Genomic DNA, 19,253 nt, shown 5'->3' with positions numbered 1-19,253 from the left:
TACAAAGTTTTGTAACCTGTGCTTGTACTGAATTACAAAGTCTTGTAACCTGTGCTTGTACTGAATTACAAAGTTTTGTAACCTGTGCTTGTACTGAATTACAAAGTTTTGTAACCTGTGCCTGTACCGAATTACAAAGTTTTGTAACCTGTGCTTGTACTGAATTACAAAGTTTTGTAACCTGTGCTTGTACTGCATTACAAAGTTTTGTAACCTGTGCTTGTACTGAATTACAAAGTTTTGTAACCTGTGCTTGTACTGCATTACAAAGTTTTGTAACCTGTGCTTGTACTGAATTACAAAGTTTTGTAACCTGTGCTTGTACTGCATTACAAAGTTTTGTAACCTGTGCTTGTACTGAATTACAAAGTTTTGTAACCTGTGCCTGTACCGAATTACAAAGTTTTGTAACCTGTGCTTGTACTGAATTACAAAGTTTTGTAACCTGTGCTTGTACTGCATTACAAAGTTTTGTAACCTGTGCTTGTACTGAATTACAAAGTTTTGTAACCTGTGCTTGTACTGAATTACAAAGTCTTGTAACCTGTGCTTGTACTGAATTACAAAGTTTTGTAACCTGTGCTTGTACTGAATTACAAAGTTTTGTAACCTGTGCCTGTACCGAATTACAAAGTTTTGTAACCTGTGCTTGTACTGAATTACAAAGTTTTGTAACCTGTGCTTGTACTGCATTACAAAGTTTTGTAACCTGTGCCTGTACCGAATTACAAAGTTTTGTAACCTGTGCTTGTACTGAATTACAAAGTTTTGTAACCTGTGCTTGTACTGAATTACAAAGTCTTGTAACCTGTGCTTGTACTGAATTACAAAGTTTTGTAACCTGTGCTTGTACTGAATTACAAAGTTTTGTAACCTGTGCTTGTACTGCATTACAAAGTTTTGTAACCTGTGCCTGTACCGAATTACAAAGTTTTGTAACCTGTGCCTGTACCGAATTACAAAGTTTTGTAACCTGTGCCTGTACCGAATTACAAAGTTTTGTAACCTGTGCTTGTACTGAATTACAAAGTTTTGTAACCTGTGCCTGTACCGAATTACAAAGTTTTGTAACCTGTGCCTGTACCGAATTACAAAGTTTTGTAACCTGTGCTTGTACTGAATTACAAAGTTTTGTAACCTGTGCTTGTACTGAATTACAAAGTCTTGTAACCTGTGCTTGTACTGAATTACAAAGTTTTGTAACCTGTGCTTGTACTGAATTACAAAGTTTTGTAACCTGTGCCTGTACCGAATTACAAAGTTTTGTAACCTGTGCTTGTACTGAATTACAAAGTTTTGTAACCTGTGCTTGTACTGCATTACAAAGTTTTGTAACCTGTGCCTGTACCGAATTACAAAGTTTTGTAACCTGTGCTTGTACTGAATTACAAAGTTTTGTAACCTGTGCTTGTACTGAATTACAAAGTCTTGTAACCTGTGCTTGTACTGAATTACAAAGTTTTGTAACCTGTGCTTGTACTGCATTACAAAGTTTTGTAACCTGTGCCTGTACCGAATTACAAAGTTTTGTAACCTGTGCTTGTACTGAATTACAAAGTTTTGTAACCTGTGCCTGTACTGAATTACAAAGGGAGATGTATGAAGAACAATGACAGCGGTGATTAATCAGTTTTCAGCGAGAGAATCTGTTCCATTATTGTATCTCCTTCCCTTGCTGCCCTCCAAACACGCGTGTCTTCTCGGCCATGTAAACAACTGGCTTTATTCTATCCCGCCCAAGCTGAAAGGTATCTCTCCCGACAGTGTTTGCCAAGGTGCTAGGATGCTTGCCGGGCCATTTTGCTTTGCCCTTGGATTTTTTTTTTTTTTTTTTTTAGTTATTTCGATTCATATAGTTTCTGTAGGAATTGAATTTATGGAATCTTTTTCCAGAAATATATCCAGAATTGATAATCTGGAATATCTCTGACAATATATGTTTTGATTTGTTGCGACGCAGGTAGAATGTTGACGGTTTATTGTCCTTGAATTATACCTCTCTCTCTCTCTCTCTCTCTCTCTCTCTCTCTCTCTCTCTCTCTCTCTCTCTCTCTCTCTCTCCACTGTACCTGACTTTTGTCTCGTATGCTTCTTACGTAAGCAGGACTCTTTAACAATGTAGAAAATTTACAGCGAAACGAGAAAAGAATTTAAGAGCAGATGAAGTACGTAGGTGCTCTATCTCAGACACAATATATATATATATATATATATATATATATATATATATATATATATATATATATATACATACATATTATATATATATATGTATATATATTTATATATACAGTGTATGTATACATATGCGTATGTGTGTGTTTGTTTGTTTGTTTGTGTGCGTGTATGCATGTGTGTGTGAAACTTTAAAGGATAGATTTACTTTGCTCTTATCACTGAAGAAAATTAAAACTATAAGTAGCATTTACTCAGATTATCGTTACGGTCTGCAAATCCTTTAATAGAAGAAGAAGAAGAAGAAGAAGAAGAAGAAGAAGAAGAAGAAGAAGAAGAAGAAGAAGAAGAAGAAGAAGAAAGAAGAACGGAGATCTTTGGGTGAAAGTTTTGGCTCAAGGTCAAGCACACTGCCAGGTGTATAAGCTTCACTTCAGGTAACCAAAATCATTCAACCCCAAAGAAGCACGATTATCATATGATCGTAGGTTATTCTGTTTATTGGAAGGTGAATAAAGCATCTGATGAAAGAAACAGTAAGAATAACTTTTTTTTTTCAATATTTCTCTCATTCGATGCTTTATTCGCTCACATGACCTAGTTGTTGTCTGAGATACCACACATGCACCTTTTGACCTTTCCACAAAAACTGGTTTGGTTCGGCCACAAGTGAAAGGAACGCAACTTCACGCCAAGTCCGTTTTCACACATTGAACCATTAAATTAAGTTCATTAACCTCAGTTTTTCTCCCATTTTTTATTCTCTACTGATAAGTGTTTTGTTTAGGTATTGAAGATAAGATTAAATTAGGCTGTAAAGAGGAGAAAAGAGAAAGGAAGGAAACGTGTAAGTTTGATAAGTGACGAGAGTTTGACAGAGACACGGATTCGTTGTACACCGCTTAAGAAATTCCACAATCCAAAAACTGCTTCTAAACATAAAAAAAAGTATTTTTAACTCTCATGATCAAACTTTCTGGTTAAATATGCCAGCGTTTGGGAAGTTGTCAAACGTAATGGATTGCTTTTTAAAATTCGGATAATTTTGTAGGAACTTCTTCATTTTGTGGTCGAAATCATATTTTCTCTCTCTCTCTCTCTCTCTCTCTCTCTCTCTCTCTCTCTCTGGTCGTAATTTCAGCCTAGGTATATGACGATTTTGCAACCTTCCTTTGATTGCTGGTTGTCTGGTTTTGCGTATTTTCCCATTTTCCGTAGACCCTAGTCACAAAACCCCTTTGGGATCGGTGTTTTGTGCCTTCGCTTTTGTTTTTGTACATTACTCCAATTTCCCTTGCTCCTTTGTGACTGTATTTTTAAACCTTTCAACTTAAATTAATATGAAGATCATAATCTTATATTCACCAGGACAGCCTTTTTTCATTCTAGATAATTTATGTGCGCTCATCCTGCTTCAGATTCTCAAGTGGTGTGACGCCTGCTTCGTGGCATTATAATTGGGCTCCTTCTGTCTCTGTTTTGGCCAACTGTGCGGCTGTTTCGCCTGACGTTTGGACGCTTTGTCAAAACAAGGCATTTTTAAGACTGGATGTGATGTGGTATCTGTGCTGCTCTTGACAGTGGGTGAGAAACTGACTTTCGTGTCTCTTACGTAGAGGAGAAAGAAGGCAGGTGCCCTTTTTTTGTCAGTTTTAAGTGGAAGTAATTGTACCGTTTTAACTATTATATTTTTATACCATGTTTATCATGGTCATGCATTTTGCTTCTGTTAACGAAATATTCTAGTAGTTACGTAAACAGATTGCAATTTATATTTTTTTTTTTATCTAGAAAACGCAATTAGAAGGAATAAGTATCTCTTTAATCCCAGAAAACTCAGTTAGAAGGAACAAATACTTTAACCTACCAAAGTTTCAGTGTCTCTGTGAGGGAAAGCAGTTACTTATGACTCTTCATGAAAAATTCTGGTTTTGTCGTCCTTGGGATTATTGCCATTATATGAAATCTGCGTCGATGACTTATGACGTTGAGACGCCAGCTTGACAAGCCTATAATTAAATCAATCAGTTCATTCCGTCAAAAGATTCCTATTGGATTAGTTTACCAAAACCAATGCATCACACTTTCAGACTCGCAAGGTAGGGGTTCCCCAGACGAACTGCTCTTTGTGAAAATTGGAGCAAAGTAAAGTTAAAGAAGTTGTATAGACAAATATGAGATGGGAGATATGCTGCAAGTTCTTTATCGTGCCTTGGCAATTTACTGTTAAGAAATCGGACACGCTGTTGCCCGGGAGGGCTACCGTAAGGGAAACTGAATCATTGGACTCGCCTATACTTTAATGAACTTTCGGAGGTTTTATTTTTAATGTATATACATACATACATACATACATACATACATACATACATACATACATACATACATACATACATACATATATTGTTGCTGGACATACCTATCCCGCGGGAGAGGAAAGCACACACATATTATTCCTAAGCTGAAACGTTCTGCAGTTGCAATTCAGCGCAAAGCAACGACGGCAAGGAAAGAGGTGAAAAAACTCAGTTGCCTTGGGTACAACTACCAAATATCTTTTGGCACTCGGTCCGTGCAATATTCACGGCTGCACAGCCCTAAATAAGCAACCGGGATAATATAATGAACCAACAGCGTCAGAAACATGCAAATTTTAGAGGAGCGTCCCTTTGCACTTTGGCACAGTTTTCCCGAACGCACAGAACCAGATACTCTGGATTCTTCTGAACAAGAAAGAGACTTATTCATCCCTCACTTTTGTCACTCAGAATAGGACCGTATAATGCATCAATTTGGAAAGGGGGTGACGTTGCGGTACACCTTATTATACCTGGTGGGCTTCTTACCTGTGGCTTTGAATACTTGCTTCTGAAGACTTTGCACGGGTGGATGTCTCGGCACTTAATTTAAAGCTTAAACTTGCCAAGTTAGTAAATTTTAGGAGTTTATGAATGACCTAGAATTTTTAGTGTCAATATGCCATCAACTTCTTTGGGTTTCAGTCTTTTCAAGATAGCAGTATCTCAGTACAGTCGTACTTGGCTTAATATCTTTTTGGTCATTCCTTCGCTTTATACTGTCATTTTCTCAGTATTTTCTATTTAACCTTTTAGTAACGTTTAGTATTCTGTGGTATGCACCTTGACTATGTGGTGGAATGCGCTTTTTTATTGTTTTTTTTTTTAAATTAATATGTAAGATATAGTGCAATACAATCATCCATTTGAGTCAGGTCTAGCATTCTCATCCATATTATGCAGAGAGAGAGAGAGAGAGAGAGAGAGAGAGAGAGAGAGAGAGAGAGAGAGAGAGAGAGAGTTACTGCTACAATCAGCTATTTGCGGTCCCTTTTGAATCCCCATTCAGCTTTATTGTTACTATAGTTCAATTTTGAACTAGTTTTTTTTATGTTTTTCATTTACATCACAGTCTGTTTAACATACTGGGCAATATAGTATTTTAAAGAGCCAGCATCTGTACATCACTGCATGAGACGTGTAAAGTGAGTGTTCAAATAAATCTAAATCTTCAATCAGTTTCGTACGTGATTCTTTTGTTCAGATGGAGTTCATTATCAAAACACTTCAGTTTCAAAAGTTAACTTGTTATTTGTTTACCCAAGAGAATTACTGGTCTTACTTTTTTGTTTTTTCACTTGCCTTGACAAGTATTCAGAAGTATCCAGTAACATGAGCCTGATCACTGGAATAGTGGATATTTCTGTAGAATAACTTTGCAACATGAGAATTATTTGTCAGTGTTGGAGGCCAATATAACGGGCCCTTTTAACATTTGAAATTTATTTGGGGAATGTATCCGTAAGATGATTTTTTCTCCTTTGTTATTATATATTAAAACAAATTTATTTTATTTATTATATGTTATATTCAGAGGCAAACATTTCCACTATATCCCATTAAATATCCATATGTATGAAGAACAAGCATTGCCCCCCCCGGGGGGAGGGGGCTAGTGCCGTTATTGCGCCTCACGCAGTGCACTGCAAGCAGCGTCCTTTCGACCCCTAGCTGGAACCCCTTTACTATTCTTCCGTCCATATTCTCTTTCTTCCATCTTACTCTCCACCCTCTCCTAACAATTGTTTCAACATTATTTCCAACTTAAATGACCTCGTGGGTCCCAGCGCTTGGCCTTTGGCCTAATTTTTAGTTTTCTGTAAAAGAACACTATTGAGATGGCTATTTGTCTGTCCGTCCGCACTTTTTCCGTCCGCCCTCAGATCTTAAAAACTCCTTGGGCTAGAGGGCTGCAAATTGGTATGTTGATCATCCACCCTCCAATCGTCAAACATACCAAATTGCAGCCCTCTAGCCTCAGTAGTTTTTTTATTTTATTTAAGGTTAAAGTTAGCCATGATCGTGCGTCTGGCACCGCTATAGTGCCAACAACACAGGCCACCACCGGGCCGTAGCTGAAAGTTTCATGGGCCGCGGCTGAGAGTTTCATGAGCCGTAGCTGAGAGTTTCATGGAGCATTATAAGCTGTACAGAAAACTTCAGCTCACTTTTTACTCATTATATTTCAATTCCAATGTACAAGTATCGTGAATGGTAATATATTTCAAACAATATCCACGTTTTACAAGTTTTATTTGTGAAAATCTTGTATGTGAGTAATCTCAAATGTGTGTGGGATATGAAGTGAGTCGTACCGCGGACTGCTTTACAATTTCCAAAACTGCGGTGGACCTCTCGTAATTACCTTCAAAAAACCTCTGTGTGGGTGCTCGTCATCTTAGTGGGGTTGGGAACCCCTGCTCTATGAATAACTCTAAAACCGCCGGACCTCTGCCTCATAGTAAAGGTGACTGACCCATATATTTTGGTTCTGATGAACAGGTGTGTCTAGCATATGGTGCGTGAGATTTTAAATTATACACCAGTTGATTTATTTTTATGGTTAGTGTCTCTGGATTTCTGGCATACAGTAGTTGCTGTATATAAGTTCTTAGATTCGAGAATTAATGTATATTATTTTTATTTACAGTCGCGTATTCATATTTACTCATTAAGTAATTTATTCTTTAATTGGAACTCGTTTCTTTCTTGTTTTCTTTATTGATCAGTGAAATAAGTCAATTTCTTCTTCGTAAGGACATGGGAAACTGGGCACCATGCAGTTTTCCTGTTCTGAATTCTACCCGTAAAAATAAATGAATCTTTTAACGGAAGCTATTTCCACCTTTAATTTTTACTTGCTACTCTTCACTTTAATTCTAAATATAAAACGTATACCGCTACATCTAAAAGATTTGGGATACGTGCACAAAAGGCTTAATACACGAGTGAATATATTTACAGTTTCACGAAGTCTGAAACAGATTTTACCCAAAAGGAATTGGTGATTTAAAATTCTTACTGCTGCTAAATGTAAGGTTTATAGAGCTTTCTTGGAGCTTATACGATAGTAATAAAGTGAAATATATACCAGATGTTCCTTTTGTAACCCCGAGTGAAGACTGCCAACAAATTCTAGAATCTTCTGTAATCTGGTTTTAGGAGGTAGAGATCGTCACAAAAAATACCAATACATTTACCCATAATTCTAGCTATTCCTCATATATACATTATATGTATATACATACACATATATGTATGTATAACTTAATCACGAAGATATGGAACGTGATGAATGTATAAATAAAGGCAAGTGTCACGAAGGAAAAAGTAAAACAACGGAAATGAACACATGGGGACGAGTTTTACAGAAATAGATTTCTGACTCACATCCCGACCGAACCCCGCCCGGTCTTTCAAGTAAGAGTCCAGGGTGTTAGCAATTCCTCCGCATAAGTCATAAAAGAAGCAGGTTCCAACTTCTTTTATGACTTGTGTAGAGGAATTGATAACGCCCTGGACTCTCACTTGAAAGACCGGGGTTCGGTCCCGATGTGAGTCAGAAATTCAGAAATTTATTTATATATATATATGTGTGTGTGCGTGTGTATGATAAAAGAACTTTTATTATACAGTGAAATCAGGTCACTTTGTCACATGAATGAGTACGTAACACGGCAACAAATTATGCAGAAATATTGTACTTTTCCATTGATGTCGTTTGAAGTCATTATTTTTCAGATAACAAAGATTAAATAATTTTCTCCTCATAGCAGCAATTTTAATTCCAAGAATTTTGTTCCAAATATTGTTTTTCTAAAATTGGTGTCTTCGTGACTGTCAGACTCTGAAAATTCTCTCTCTCTCTCTCTCTCTCTCTCTCTCTCTCTCTCTCTCTCTCTCTCTCTCTCTCTCTCTCTCTCTCTCTTTAGTCATTAGTTTTCAAATAACAAAGATTAAATTATTTTGTCCCATAGCAACAATTTTAATTCCAAGAATTGTTCCAAATATTGTTTTTCTAAAAACTGGTGTCTTCGTGACTGTCAGACTCTGAAAAATTTCTCTCTCTCTCTCTCTCTCTCTCTCTCTCTCTCTCTCTCTCTCTCTCTCTCTCTCTCTCTCTCTCTCTCTCTCTCTCTCTCTTCGCATGCCACAGCCACCGGAAGTTTTCTGGGTGGACAGATTCAAAATCGACGATACGAAATGCTGTAATCTTTGGTGGCGATTCGCGTTCCTCTACAGCAGATGTGCGCCACAGACACCTGTGTAAAAGGGTCTCTGTTCAGAACAAAGGAAAAACACGGTTGCTACCTTGTGGCACCATCAAGTGGTCTGTTGGACCTGCTTCACTTATTATTATTATTATTATTATTATTATTATTATTATTATTATTATTATTATTATTATTATTATTATTATTATTATTATTATTATTAGGTAGCCTCATGAACCAGCAATTTTTCTTTTCACGTGTCATCAGAGGAATCTTCTGTTATTGGATTTCATTAACAGGTCATCGTGAACCAATTTGCACAGTAATTATAAGATTGTAACACAGCCATTATTGATGAATATAAAATTGTATCCTGTAAGATAAAGGTAACGATGTGTATCCCTATACTTGTTTCAGTTGTGTGTAACACAGGTAGTGTTTGTGAAACAGACTCCACGTATAGACTTGCCGTCGTCCATGCCGGGTCAAGCCTCTCTCCACTGGTGAAAATAGAGGTATGTAGAATGAGGGCGCCTCGGACCGAGCTTTGTGGCGATACGTAACGTCTGTAGGGGCGATTCTTTTCGTCATGATCCTCTCATATATTACCGCCATTTTTGGGTACCTGGCCTTTCTAAATGCGAGGAACCGCATTCGATTTCCGACGGATGAAGACTGATTTAGGCGCCTTCCATTGAAACCCATTGTGTCAAAGTTGATTATGTACCTGGTGCTTAGTCGACTCTGGTGGGTTAAAAACTAGAAATTTAATACACTCAAAGGGTCAGAGGTTTGTAGTTTGAAAAAGATAAAGCAAATAGGATAGGGATATTGGAATTTGGAATTTACTTCTACTGCATAAAAATGAAGACAGATTGTGATGCAGTGTGACAAGCCAATGTAAATTGGACAGACAGCGAATCTTAGACAGTAAAACTAAAGAGAGAGGATTGAAGGAGAAAGGATTAAAAAAAGAAGAGGAAAAATACGAAGAAACCGAGAGAGAGAGAGAGAGAGAGAGAGAGAGAGAGAGAGAGAGAGAGAGAGAGAGAGAGAGGGTCGCTAAATGATACCTGAAACCACTTCAGAATTTATTTTTTTACATTTCTACATGTTTTATTTACTGTACACAAGATGACAGTTCTTATTTGATCCACGGAATTCTGTTGTCATGTTCGTGCGCATTCTGCAGACCACCTCTTCCCCCCCCCTCCCCCTCCCTCCCTCCCTCCCTCCCAGAATTTGCTCTACCTGTCTCCCAGGCGAAGCTGGGAATAAAAAAAAAACAAGAAAAAAATGGTAATATCTCCTGGTTCCGTCTCCCAAGGCAGAGCTTTGCCAAGGGTCTCCTGTCAGTTATATTTTAATCTTTCCGAGAGGAAAGGTATTTTCAACTCCCGGTTAGGGGGAAAGTAGGTTAGCGTGAAAATTCGTCAACGGATAACGTACATAAAACCTCAGGAACTCTGGTGTGTATATAATGCATGTGGGTGTTTAAAGAGGTAAATGGCGCAGCATACGTTACGGAGGCTCGACTTGCTGCCGATGAGGCTTGTAATTAGTTGTATGAAACAGGTGTAAGGCTTCGAAAGTATTTTATTTTCATATCAGTGCCAGAGGTACGAAGTGATTTTCCAGATAGAGGAATGAATGTGGCAGTGAGGCTATTGTTTTACCTCAGAAGGCGTCCCGCGTAGAGCGTACGCTTATTTGTGTGTATATATACATTTTATATATGCGCTGATTATAAGATCCAATAGTTGAAAAAAGCTAAAACAATTATTAATGGTATAATTATTGGCCTAACAAAGGAACTCGACGAACTGCTGATTTTGGAAACGTTAACTATCTAATTACGCGTTCCGACTCTAAACAACCATTCGTCTGCTGTCCCGTTGTTTTCAGCCTAAATTTCCTGTCAGTCTTTGTACCTCTTGACGTTGTTTACTTTGTCTTTGATGCTGAAAGGTTGGTTGTGTGAAGCTGTCTTCAGCTGTAGTTTTATGAGTGTATGATTTTTTATTTTTATTGTATGTGTTGGCGTTCTCTTTATTTATATATAATAATTTTGCCGAGATATTTAAATGTTTGTTTCGTTTTTATAGTTTTTTTTTTTTTTGTACTTTTAGTCTCAGTTTTAATCAAGTGTGCATGTCATTTAAGTCTGTGAGTTGTAATTTTACCATTAAAATTGTTTTGGCCTTTTTCAACTATTGGATCTTATAATCAGCTCTTATTTTATGTTAACATATTACATTATATTATATATATATATATATATATATATATATATATATATATATATATATATATATATATGTGTGTGTGTGTGTGTGTGTGTGTGTGTGTGTGTGTGTGTGTATGTGTGTGTAGTCTGAGCTAATATGTAACGAAGATTCTAACGCTTCTATTTACTTATTATTATTATTATTATTATTATTATTATTATTATTATTATTATTATTATTATTATTATTATATTGTCAGAAAATTAACCCTTTTCCTATAGAACAAGCCCACAGGTGCCATTGACTTGAAGTTCAAGCTTCCAAAGAATATGGTGTTAATATGAAATAAGTAACAGGAAATACAGAAAGATCAGTTATTAGAAAAGAAAAAACAAATGACGAAATCAATAAATAAATAAATAAAGATGTAAGTAAATTATTTAAAATTCTAACGTAAGATCTTTGATCACCAGAACTCCCTTCAAAAATATTATTGTGAATGTCTTCAGATTTATATTTGTTGAATGCGAGGGACCTTCTTTCTCTTGTTTATTTTCTGTTTGTGTTGCGTCTTTAAATGTCTTCATTAACTATAAGGATTTACTATAAGGATATAACTGCTTGCTAGGATTGACTATAGGGAGAAAGGAAGTGTTTACTCAGCACTTCACGGTCAGTGAAAACAAATACTGATAAATAATCTCAGAATTGAAGAAGTATTTGAAAACCAGTCCGATAAAATTAGGTTTCGTCAGTCCATTTTTTACGCATAGGTGAATCTCTCTCTCTCTCTCTCTCTCTCTCTCTCTCTCTCTCTCTCTCTCTCTCTCTCTCTCTCTCTCTCTCTTGCAGCCTAGTATTAATAGCAACCACCTATAAATAAGACTCAGTCATATGTTGGCTGGGCGTACCTGAGCTTTTTTTTTTTTTACGTGAGCAGGTCGGGTTGATCCCGTGCCATCGAGGTTAGGAGGTTTTAGAAATACAACAATATGTTGTAGAATATGATTGTTATTATAATGCGGCTTTTATGCGGTTTTCAAGTGATTTGTGTCTTTGTTGTGTTGCATGTCTATAGATGAAAGAAAAAGGATATTAGTTAATTAAAAGAAATTAGCGAAAAATGTACGAAGGCTATTAATGTATGGGGAAGATTTTATAAGGAAGAGGATAATGAACTTATTTGTTTGCATTTTACAGTATATATATATATATATATATATATATATATATATATATATATATATATATATATATATATATATATATATAATGTATATATATGTATGTATATTGCATTTTCTTATATATGTATATTGCATATACCTATCTATGATTGACCCTTTAACCATTTCTTAATATATACCAGAAGTTTTTTTTTTATATCTGCATTCCTTGCGATACATTTATGTATGCGATTATCAGCCTAGTGATAATGATAATACTGATATTGATTATGATAATTTTCTTCCTTTGGTCGTTCATTGTACATCTGTTGAATCAGTGGCTTCTGGGAAAGAAAATTAAGAAAATGGTAAAGTAACATAAAACAGGATATATAGAAAGAAAAATATAAATTCACTCGGCTTTGAAATGTTGTATTAAAAATTACCATAGAACTTGTACAAACACAATAATAGTTCCTAGAGATTATAGTTCATATAAATATGGTTCATCCAGTTGTAGTGATTAATTGTAACTTGTTGATATAGTTTTATGTAAACATATGCGTTTATTATGGTTTGTTGCAGTTCATTCCCTTGGTTGTAATGCTTTTAACATCATATTTATATTCACTGAATTAAATAAGATTTGTGGTATTTCCTCTTCCTGATATAATTGTCAGAAGTTCCCTTTCACATTTATTTATAGTTAGTTTTGTGGTCTTCATAGTCATGGTTATTTTAACTTTTATTCATTTTTATTACTGTTTCTCTATTTTTATTATTATATTGATTATCATCCTTGCCTCCTATTCCTAGTTGTGTACTTCTCATTCATAGCATCGTATATTCTTACTTCCGTGCGTTAAAACTGACTCGCCTAATCTTATTCTGATAAATCTCCAACACGCTTTTGTAACCTCTTTATCATCAATCTCCCCATAATATATGAAGATTTCCATTCCACCCGGAAAGGGTTGTTTGCAATGTTTTGACGTCAGGCCTTTTCATCCTGATGTACGATATTTACTCTGTGACGTATGGAGCTTTCTTTCTAAAGTACAATAACTTTTCTCTCTGACGTACGATCGTTCCTCGCCAGTGCATCGGGCCATTTATCCTCAATGGATTTATTACTTCGTCTTTGCGCTGGTTCCAGCGCGCTGTCTTTGCTTTGTCCTTGTGTATGGGGTCTCTCTCTCTCTCTCTCTCTCTCTCTCTCTCTCTCTCTCTCTCTCTCTCTCTTTTCTCTCTCTCTCTCTCTCTCTCTCTTGCCTACTTATTTATTTTTGCGGTAACTGACTGGCGTGACACTATCAAATGTCTTCGATGCTGATAAACTAATTCAGTAATAAACTGTACTTGACAAATTTTAAATGGCACTTAGAGAAAGCAAGACATATTTTGCATTAATTTCTTGACGTGTCACATCTATAAAGTGGCTTATAAATTTTTCCTTAATTAGGACTCATTTATTTTTCAGCTTTAAGTAATTGAAGTGAGTTTTTTTCAGGTATATAAAATAGCTCCTATCTTTTTTTTCTGCTTATCCCGAGAGCCCACATTCTCGGGCAAAATAGACTGAAGCTTAAATGAAGAGATCAGGACGTGGCGCAAGTGTTAGTCACGAAATAAACATGAGAGTCGTTTGGGAGCAGATAAAAATCTTTGCGCTACAATGTGGACCCAGAGAAAGCTTGAAGTAGAATCTTTAGAGGTGAGTGAAGAGGATATTAGAAATTTAAAATGTAGAAGGTAATCTGTTAGGTCGTAGTTAGAATTTTGTATAATTTAATTAGAATGTTTGTTAGATTATGCTGGCATGTGTCCTCGCACATCAAGATAGGTCTAAAACAGTGTAGTATTTGTGTCCATATTGCTTTTTTTTTATTTTTGCAAATGGAGTAAAGAAGAATGTGAAGAGAGTTCAGCAGAATCAAGAGCAAAGTTATTGAATAAGGAAGGAAGTCGCTGGTTAAGTTAAGTATACCTTAGTTTAACCACACCACTGAACTGATTAACAGCTCTCCTAGGGATGGCCCGAAGGATTAGATTTATTTTACGTGGCTAAGAACCAGTTGGTCACCTAGCAACGGGACCTACAGTTTATTGTGGAATCCGAACCACATTATAACGAGAAATGAATTTCTATCACCAGAAATAATTGGCCGGTCGGAGAATCGAACGCAGCACCAGCAGAGTGCTAGCTGAGAACGATACCCATCCTTCCAATGAGGAACTAGAAGTCGCTGGTAATGTATGGAGTAACTGATTATGCAGTGTTAGTTAGTGGTAGTGAAGAACAACTGCAGACACTGGGAAAAGGGTTTGAAAACCACTTCCTCCACCTTCCAAAAACGCTCATCAGCAGGCTTTGAACCCTAACCTACGCCGTGCTGTTCATCTCTTCTTGCACACATTGTTTCACGGCAGTCAAAGTTGGAATGGATGACAGGGTTGTTGAGCCAGCTCTCCTCTATGGAAGTGAAGTGTGGATGTTGAATTTAAAGGGTGAAACCCCCTCCTTTCCAGTACCTCTTTCCATTACCTCTCTCCCATTATTATCTAGTCCTTTCTAGGTCTTCCTTGCCTCCATCCTCCTAACCCATCTGAATTGCATACTCTCTCCATCAACCTGACATCTTTCATTCTTTCCCCAGGACGGAACCATCTCTAAATAGTCTGATCTATCCTTTCACCTACACGAACCCATTAACCATCTCTATGTACTTCCATATTTTCACCCTTTCAATTCAACATCCACACTTCACTTCCATAGAGGAGAGCTGGCTCAACAACCCTGTCATCCATTCCAACTTTGGCTGCCGTAGGCATTTCCAGTTTCCTCCCAATCTTTTTGGCACACCCCGCTACCTTTCTTTCTTGATATATTGCGTGTTTCATCTGTTCTTTCAGGAATCTTTTTCTTGCATGCCTCTACAGTCCGTGGTAATATTCATTGCTTCGTATTCCTGATTCCCAGTTGCCCTCATAACCTTACGCTTATTCACTTGAACTCTCAGCTTTCAAACACTTTCAAATTCTTTCACTAGTCTCAGCAGTTTTTTTTCTTCACTAATCCCCATTAGTATTGTAGCATCTGCAAACATCAGGATTCCAGACGCCATTCGCAACCCATCATCTTATCTCCGAACTTTGCATCTACGTCTGCTATTCTTTGTCTGAATATTTTTATCACTCCATCCATCTTCTTCTTTTAAGGTGCTTTTTTCCCATTTGTATGGGGTAAGCACGATGCCTTCTTTTGAAGGGCTTTGATTTGGCTTTGGGGTAGACCGTAGTCTAAAGGTATTAAAAACACACAACACACCCTTGTGCCAGTCAAATTTTACGCTAAGTACCAAGAGGACCCACGAATGACAAGTTAGAATGTGAATTTAGCAGTAATCGTCATCTTGTCTTATATTGAAAGCAATTCTTTGTGAAGGAAAACGGCTTACTATTGGGAGATATGTGTATGTAATCACTGCCTTCGCGCGAGAAGTTTGGCATTACCAAGTAAACGAGGTTGCTCCCCTTCCATATTAAGTGTTTTGGGGGAGTAATGAAATGCAAGACTCATTGCATCAGCCTTGGTAATACTAACAGTAAAAAAAATATATTTTTTATTATACATTATTAAACTATCGGAACCCGATGATTAAAGTTATGTACAACCGAAAGACAGTATTATCGTTTCATATAAGAATGCTTGTGAATTTGCAGAGGCTCAAAGAGAGTTTATCCAGATTAAAGGTAAAAATGATACAACAGAGGCTTCTGTGAGAAACTTTTTTCAAAGGTTCATCAGTGATTTGAGAATTAGATGATAAACAAAGTAATGACTGCCACTGTCTGTGTGGGTGAACAGCAACGAGATATTCAATTGTTTCGACTAAGAGAGGGGAAAGAGGGGGGGGTGTTGGGGGGGATGCCCTACAAGACGTTTATTCAAGGAACGTTATTTACATCAGTGTAATACGTCCTGAATCAGAATTTGTTACGTAAAGTGGTGCCAACCAGATTGTGTATCGATCCAGTTCGCCACACCTGTTGTCTTGAATAAAAGCCATTGTTTACCAGGATTCCGTGATTATTATTATTGATTGATAGTGAGATCTCATCATCATCTTCTTCAGGCTCCAGAAAACCGTCAGTGATTTTATTATTACTTTTTTTGCTTCATAATAAGAACAGTAATAGTATCAGTCACGACAAAGTTATTATTGATGAAGAGATATGATTAGCCCCTGGAAAACAGACTGTAGCCTTATTATCATTTTTTAAAGCTTAATGAGAACAATAATATCAGTGACGACAAAGTTATTATTGATAACGAGATCTGAGCAGGCCCAGAAAACTGCCCGCGGTCTTATTAAAATTTTCTACGTTCATAATGAAAACAGTAATAATATCAGTGACGTCAGCATTATTCCAATGGAGGCAACGACGTGCAACCTTTGCAGCCTCCAGTGTACTTAACACACGTCAACCCTTTCCCGGTCTTACGCAATCGCGCCCACCAAGCATCGGCTCCACAGGTTGCAAAACAAGTCGTGACACGCGCCTCTTCTGAGGCCCGTCACCTCTTATTAACTTATATTTCTTAGTAATTCCATTGCTGTTGATGAAGCTAGTCGCTTGTTGATGATTAATAAAACCAGAATTGATTCAATACTGTTAGCTACAGTTTTTAAAATTAATGTGTATGACTTCCGTAACTAATTGAAATCGATTTCAATGAAATACTCATGACAGTTTAGCCACTTATTTTTTTTTTATTATATACATTTATTATTATTCTTATATTGTGAAATCTATTTTATTATTGCTCATTTTCAGTCATGTAATTATTATTCTTAATATGACTTTGATTCCTCTTTGTAATCAGGTTTAGCCACTTGTGCTAAGATAAATCGCTTGACCGTGACATCGTGCGGTATTTGAATATCAAGCACAATCACCGCATTATTTTATCATTTCATGACGTATATACCCAACGCTGCAGGTGTGTCCGTGTATTGATATTTCATATACCGTAATGCAGTATCTTAAATGATATTTTACTGGATTAGTACAAGCGGGAATTCTGTCATTTTGCTGTAATAAACGAATTATTACGCTGAGGGGACACCGTTGTGAAAAGTCACCTTAAAATACCACTCCAGTGTTATGGATGACGTCACAAAGGACAGTGACGTCAGGCTTTCCTGACGTAACTGTAGTAGTTGTTATTGTGACCAACAGATGGCAGCAAACGTAGCACAACAAACAGTGAAGGGGAACCATTACGAACCTATTCGCTACCAAAATCATCCTTTTAGAAAGGTGAGGATTCCTGCGTTATCCAAGGGCACCGAGTGTTCTGGGCCGTGCATGGGTATGGGAGAATGTATGACCTTTGATTTTACTGACGTTGGTGCCCACAACACCATGAAATAGAGGAGAATGAGTCATAAATGTGTGATGTTCCATGACGTGTCCTTCAAGTTCGTCGCATACGAAGGCGAAAAGCCCTACCGCGCCACTGAAGTATTGGCCCTTTGTGGCCGTATTTTTAGACCTCAGGTTGGTAGGCTGGTTGACGGTGCCAACTTTTCCACGTTAGCTTACGTGAAAGGAACCCTTTTCCAAGTTGAGATATCTGGCTAGCCTGCTGTCAGCTTTTTTTTTTTATATATTTATAGGTTTCGACGACGATAGCCAGGGTAACCCACCTGTCCTTCAGGATTCGGGTCTGTTTCCTGTTCTGGGTTTGCGGAAGGACCAGAGAGTATGTAATGGCAGTGACATTCAGAATTGGGTGGATGCATGTGACATATCCTGTATATTAGCCCAGACCAGTTAGGTTATCCATTTTTGGGGGGGTTGACATGGGTCAAACTGTGTTAAAGCTCAATTAGCAGTTTTATAATGGGGATAAGCCTTCTGTTTCCCCTGCATTGTTATTGGTCTGCAGTGAAGTGTGTAGTTGCAGTAGGTAATTTACCATTCATTACACTAATTAAACTATGTAACCTGCATACTGTTTGTCCCCAGGGGACACTGTCAGCATTTGCTTGATGGATTTCTTTCTCTGCTGTTTTATACATTTTTAAAAGTTCTTTGGAACGCAGTAAGCTAGCCTACTGCCATAACATAGATGATCATTAATAGTTTCAAATATATCTTAGCCTTTACCTCCACATAGGCTAGTCAGACCCCACTCAGCCTATGCACTTTGGCATGGCATCTCCTTCCCCATGTGCATTAAAAGGTTGGCTCATTTCCACCAACTCCCAACCCTGCTTTTCCACTTGGAATATAACCGTAGCCTGTGGCAGTCTCCCACGTAGCATGCCAAGGCCTCAGCCAATCAGTGACAGTGTCTTCAGTGTGGATTATTGTGCCGACTCGTGTTGAGCTGCGTGCCTATTTTCTCGCCAGATATTTTTGTGTTGGATTTGTTGCTAGCGAGAGCATATTTTCAATTACGTAATGTACTCTGTACGTCATGTTCATTGACTCCCAGTGATATTCAGTAATATTAAGTGCCTGGAAATTCGTTCGAGCCATTGAAAGCGTTTACAGTTCTATTATTAAAACTCTCAATCGAGTGCTTTAATTAAGAATTACGGAGGAAGAGCTATGCTTAAAATAAAGTGAAAAAATGAAAGAAATGTGAGTGTGACGTGGATTTTACTTCTGTACGTGCTCTTTAGTGGGCTTCCCCCTCCCCCTTCACCCCCAAAAACCCATTGCTACGTAGCTGCTGGTGATTTGGTATTTAGTTTAGCTTTAGTGTTCAGAGATCCAACTTGTGAAGTAGTGTGTACTGGCTGTGGAGAGTAGTTAGTGTAGTGGGTCAAAAAGGAGTGTGGCATTGTAGCCACACATTTTGTGTGGCACAATGGTTTTTGTTTATGGACAAGGAGAGGTTATTGTAAGGTAGGAGTACTTTGGAGTTAGTACATTTGCCCTCACACTTTGATGGACCATTGTCACCTTTTACAGTATGTTAATGAAAGGTGGAGTGTCTTATTCATTAAGTTTCATTTAGGCCTGAAATGAATTTATTTGTTAATTATTTGTGGCTTGTATTGTGAATGCTTTCTTGATGATACTCCTTTTATAAAA

At 37.2% G+C, this 19,253-nt stretch overlaps 1 protein-coding gene across 50 annotated transcripts in view; it reads left to right on the top strand.

Moving 5' to 3' along the window:
• LOC136832534 (calponin homology domain-containing protein DDB_G0272472-like) overlaps nt 1–19,253 on the top strand; it is a 272,974-nt gene that overhangs the window by 209,925 nt on the left and 43,796 nt on the right. For 14 of the 50 annotated variants that reach the window (XM_067093483.1, XM_067093508.1, XM_067093497.1 and 11 more), the window contains exon 1: nt 17,332–17,465. Coding sequence is in view for 22 of the 50 variants with exons in the window: in XM_067093467.1 (XP_066949568.1) it covers nt 17,611–17,705 (95 nt within the window). In the remaining 28 variants the exon portion in view is untranslated. Of the gene's footprint in view, nt 1–3,591; nt 4,251–9,163; nt 9,262–13,650; nt 13,855–14,295; nt 14,390–17,321; nt 18,798–18,904; nt 19,065–19,253 lie in introns of those variants that run through there. The other 36 variants (XM_067093492.1, XM_067093487.1, XM_067093499.1 and 33 more) reach the window with 21 other exon arrangements.

Source organism: Macrobrachium rosenbergii, chromosome 50 (genome assembly GCF_040412425.1).
Source record: "Macrobrachium rosenbergii isolate ZJJX-2024 chromosome 50, ASM4041242v1, whole genome shotgun sequence".
NCBI classification, from domain to species: Eukaryota; Metazoa; Arthropoda; class Malacostraca; order Decapoda; family Palaemonidae; genus Macrobrachium; species Macrobrachium rosenbergii.
The sequence above is the reverse complement of the archived record's forward strand: the minus strand, read 5'-3'. Positions and strand labels throughout refer to the sequence as shown.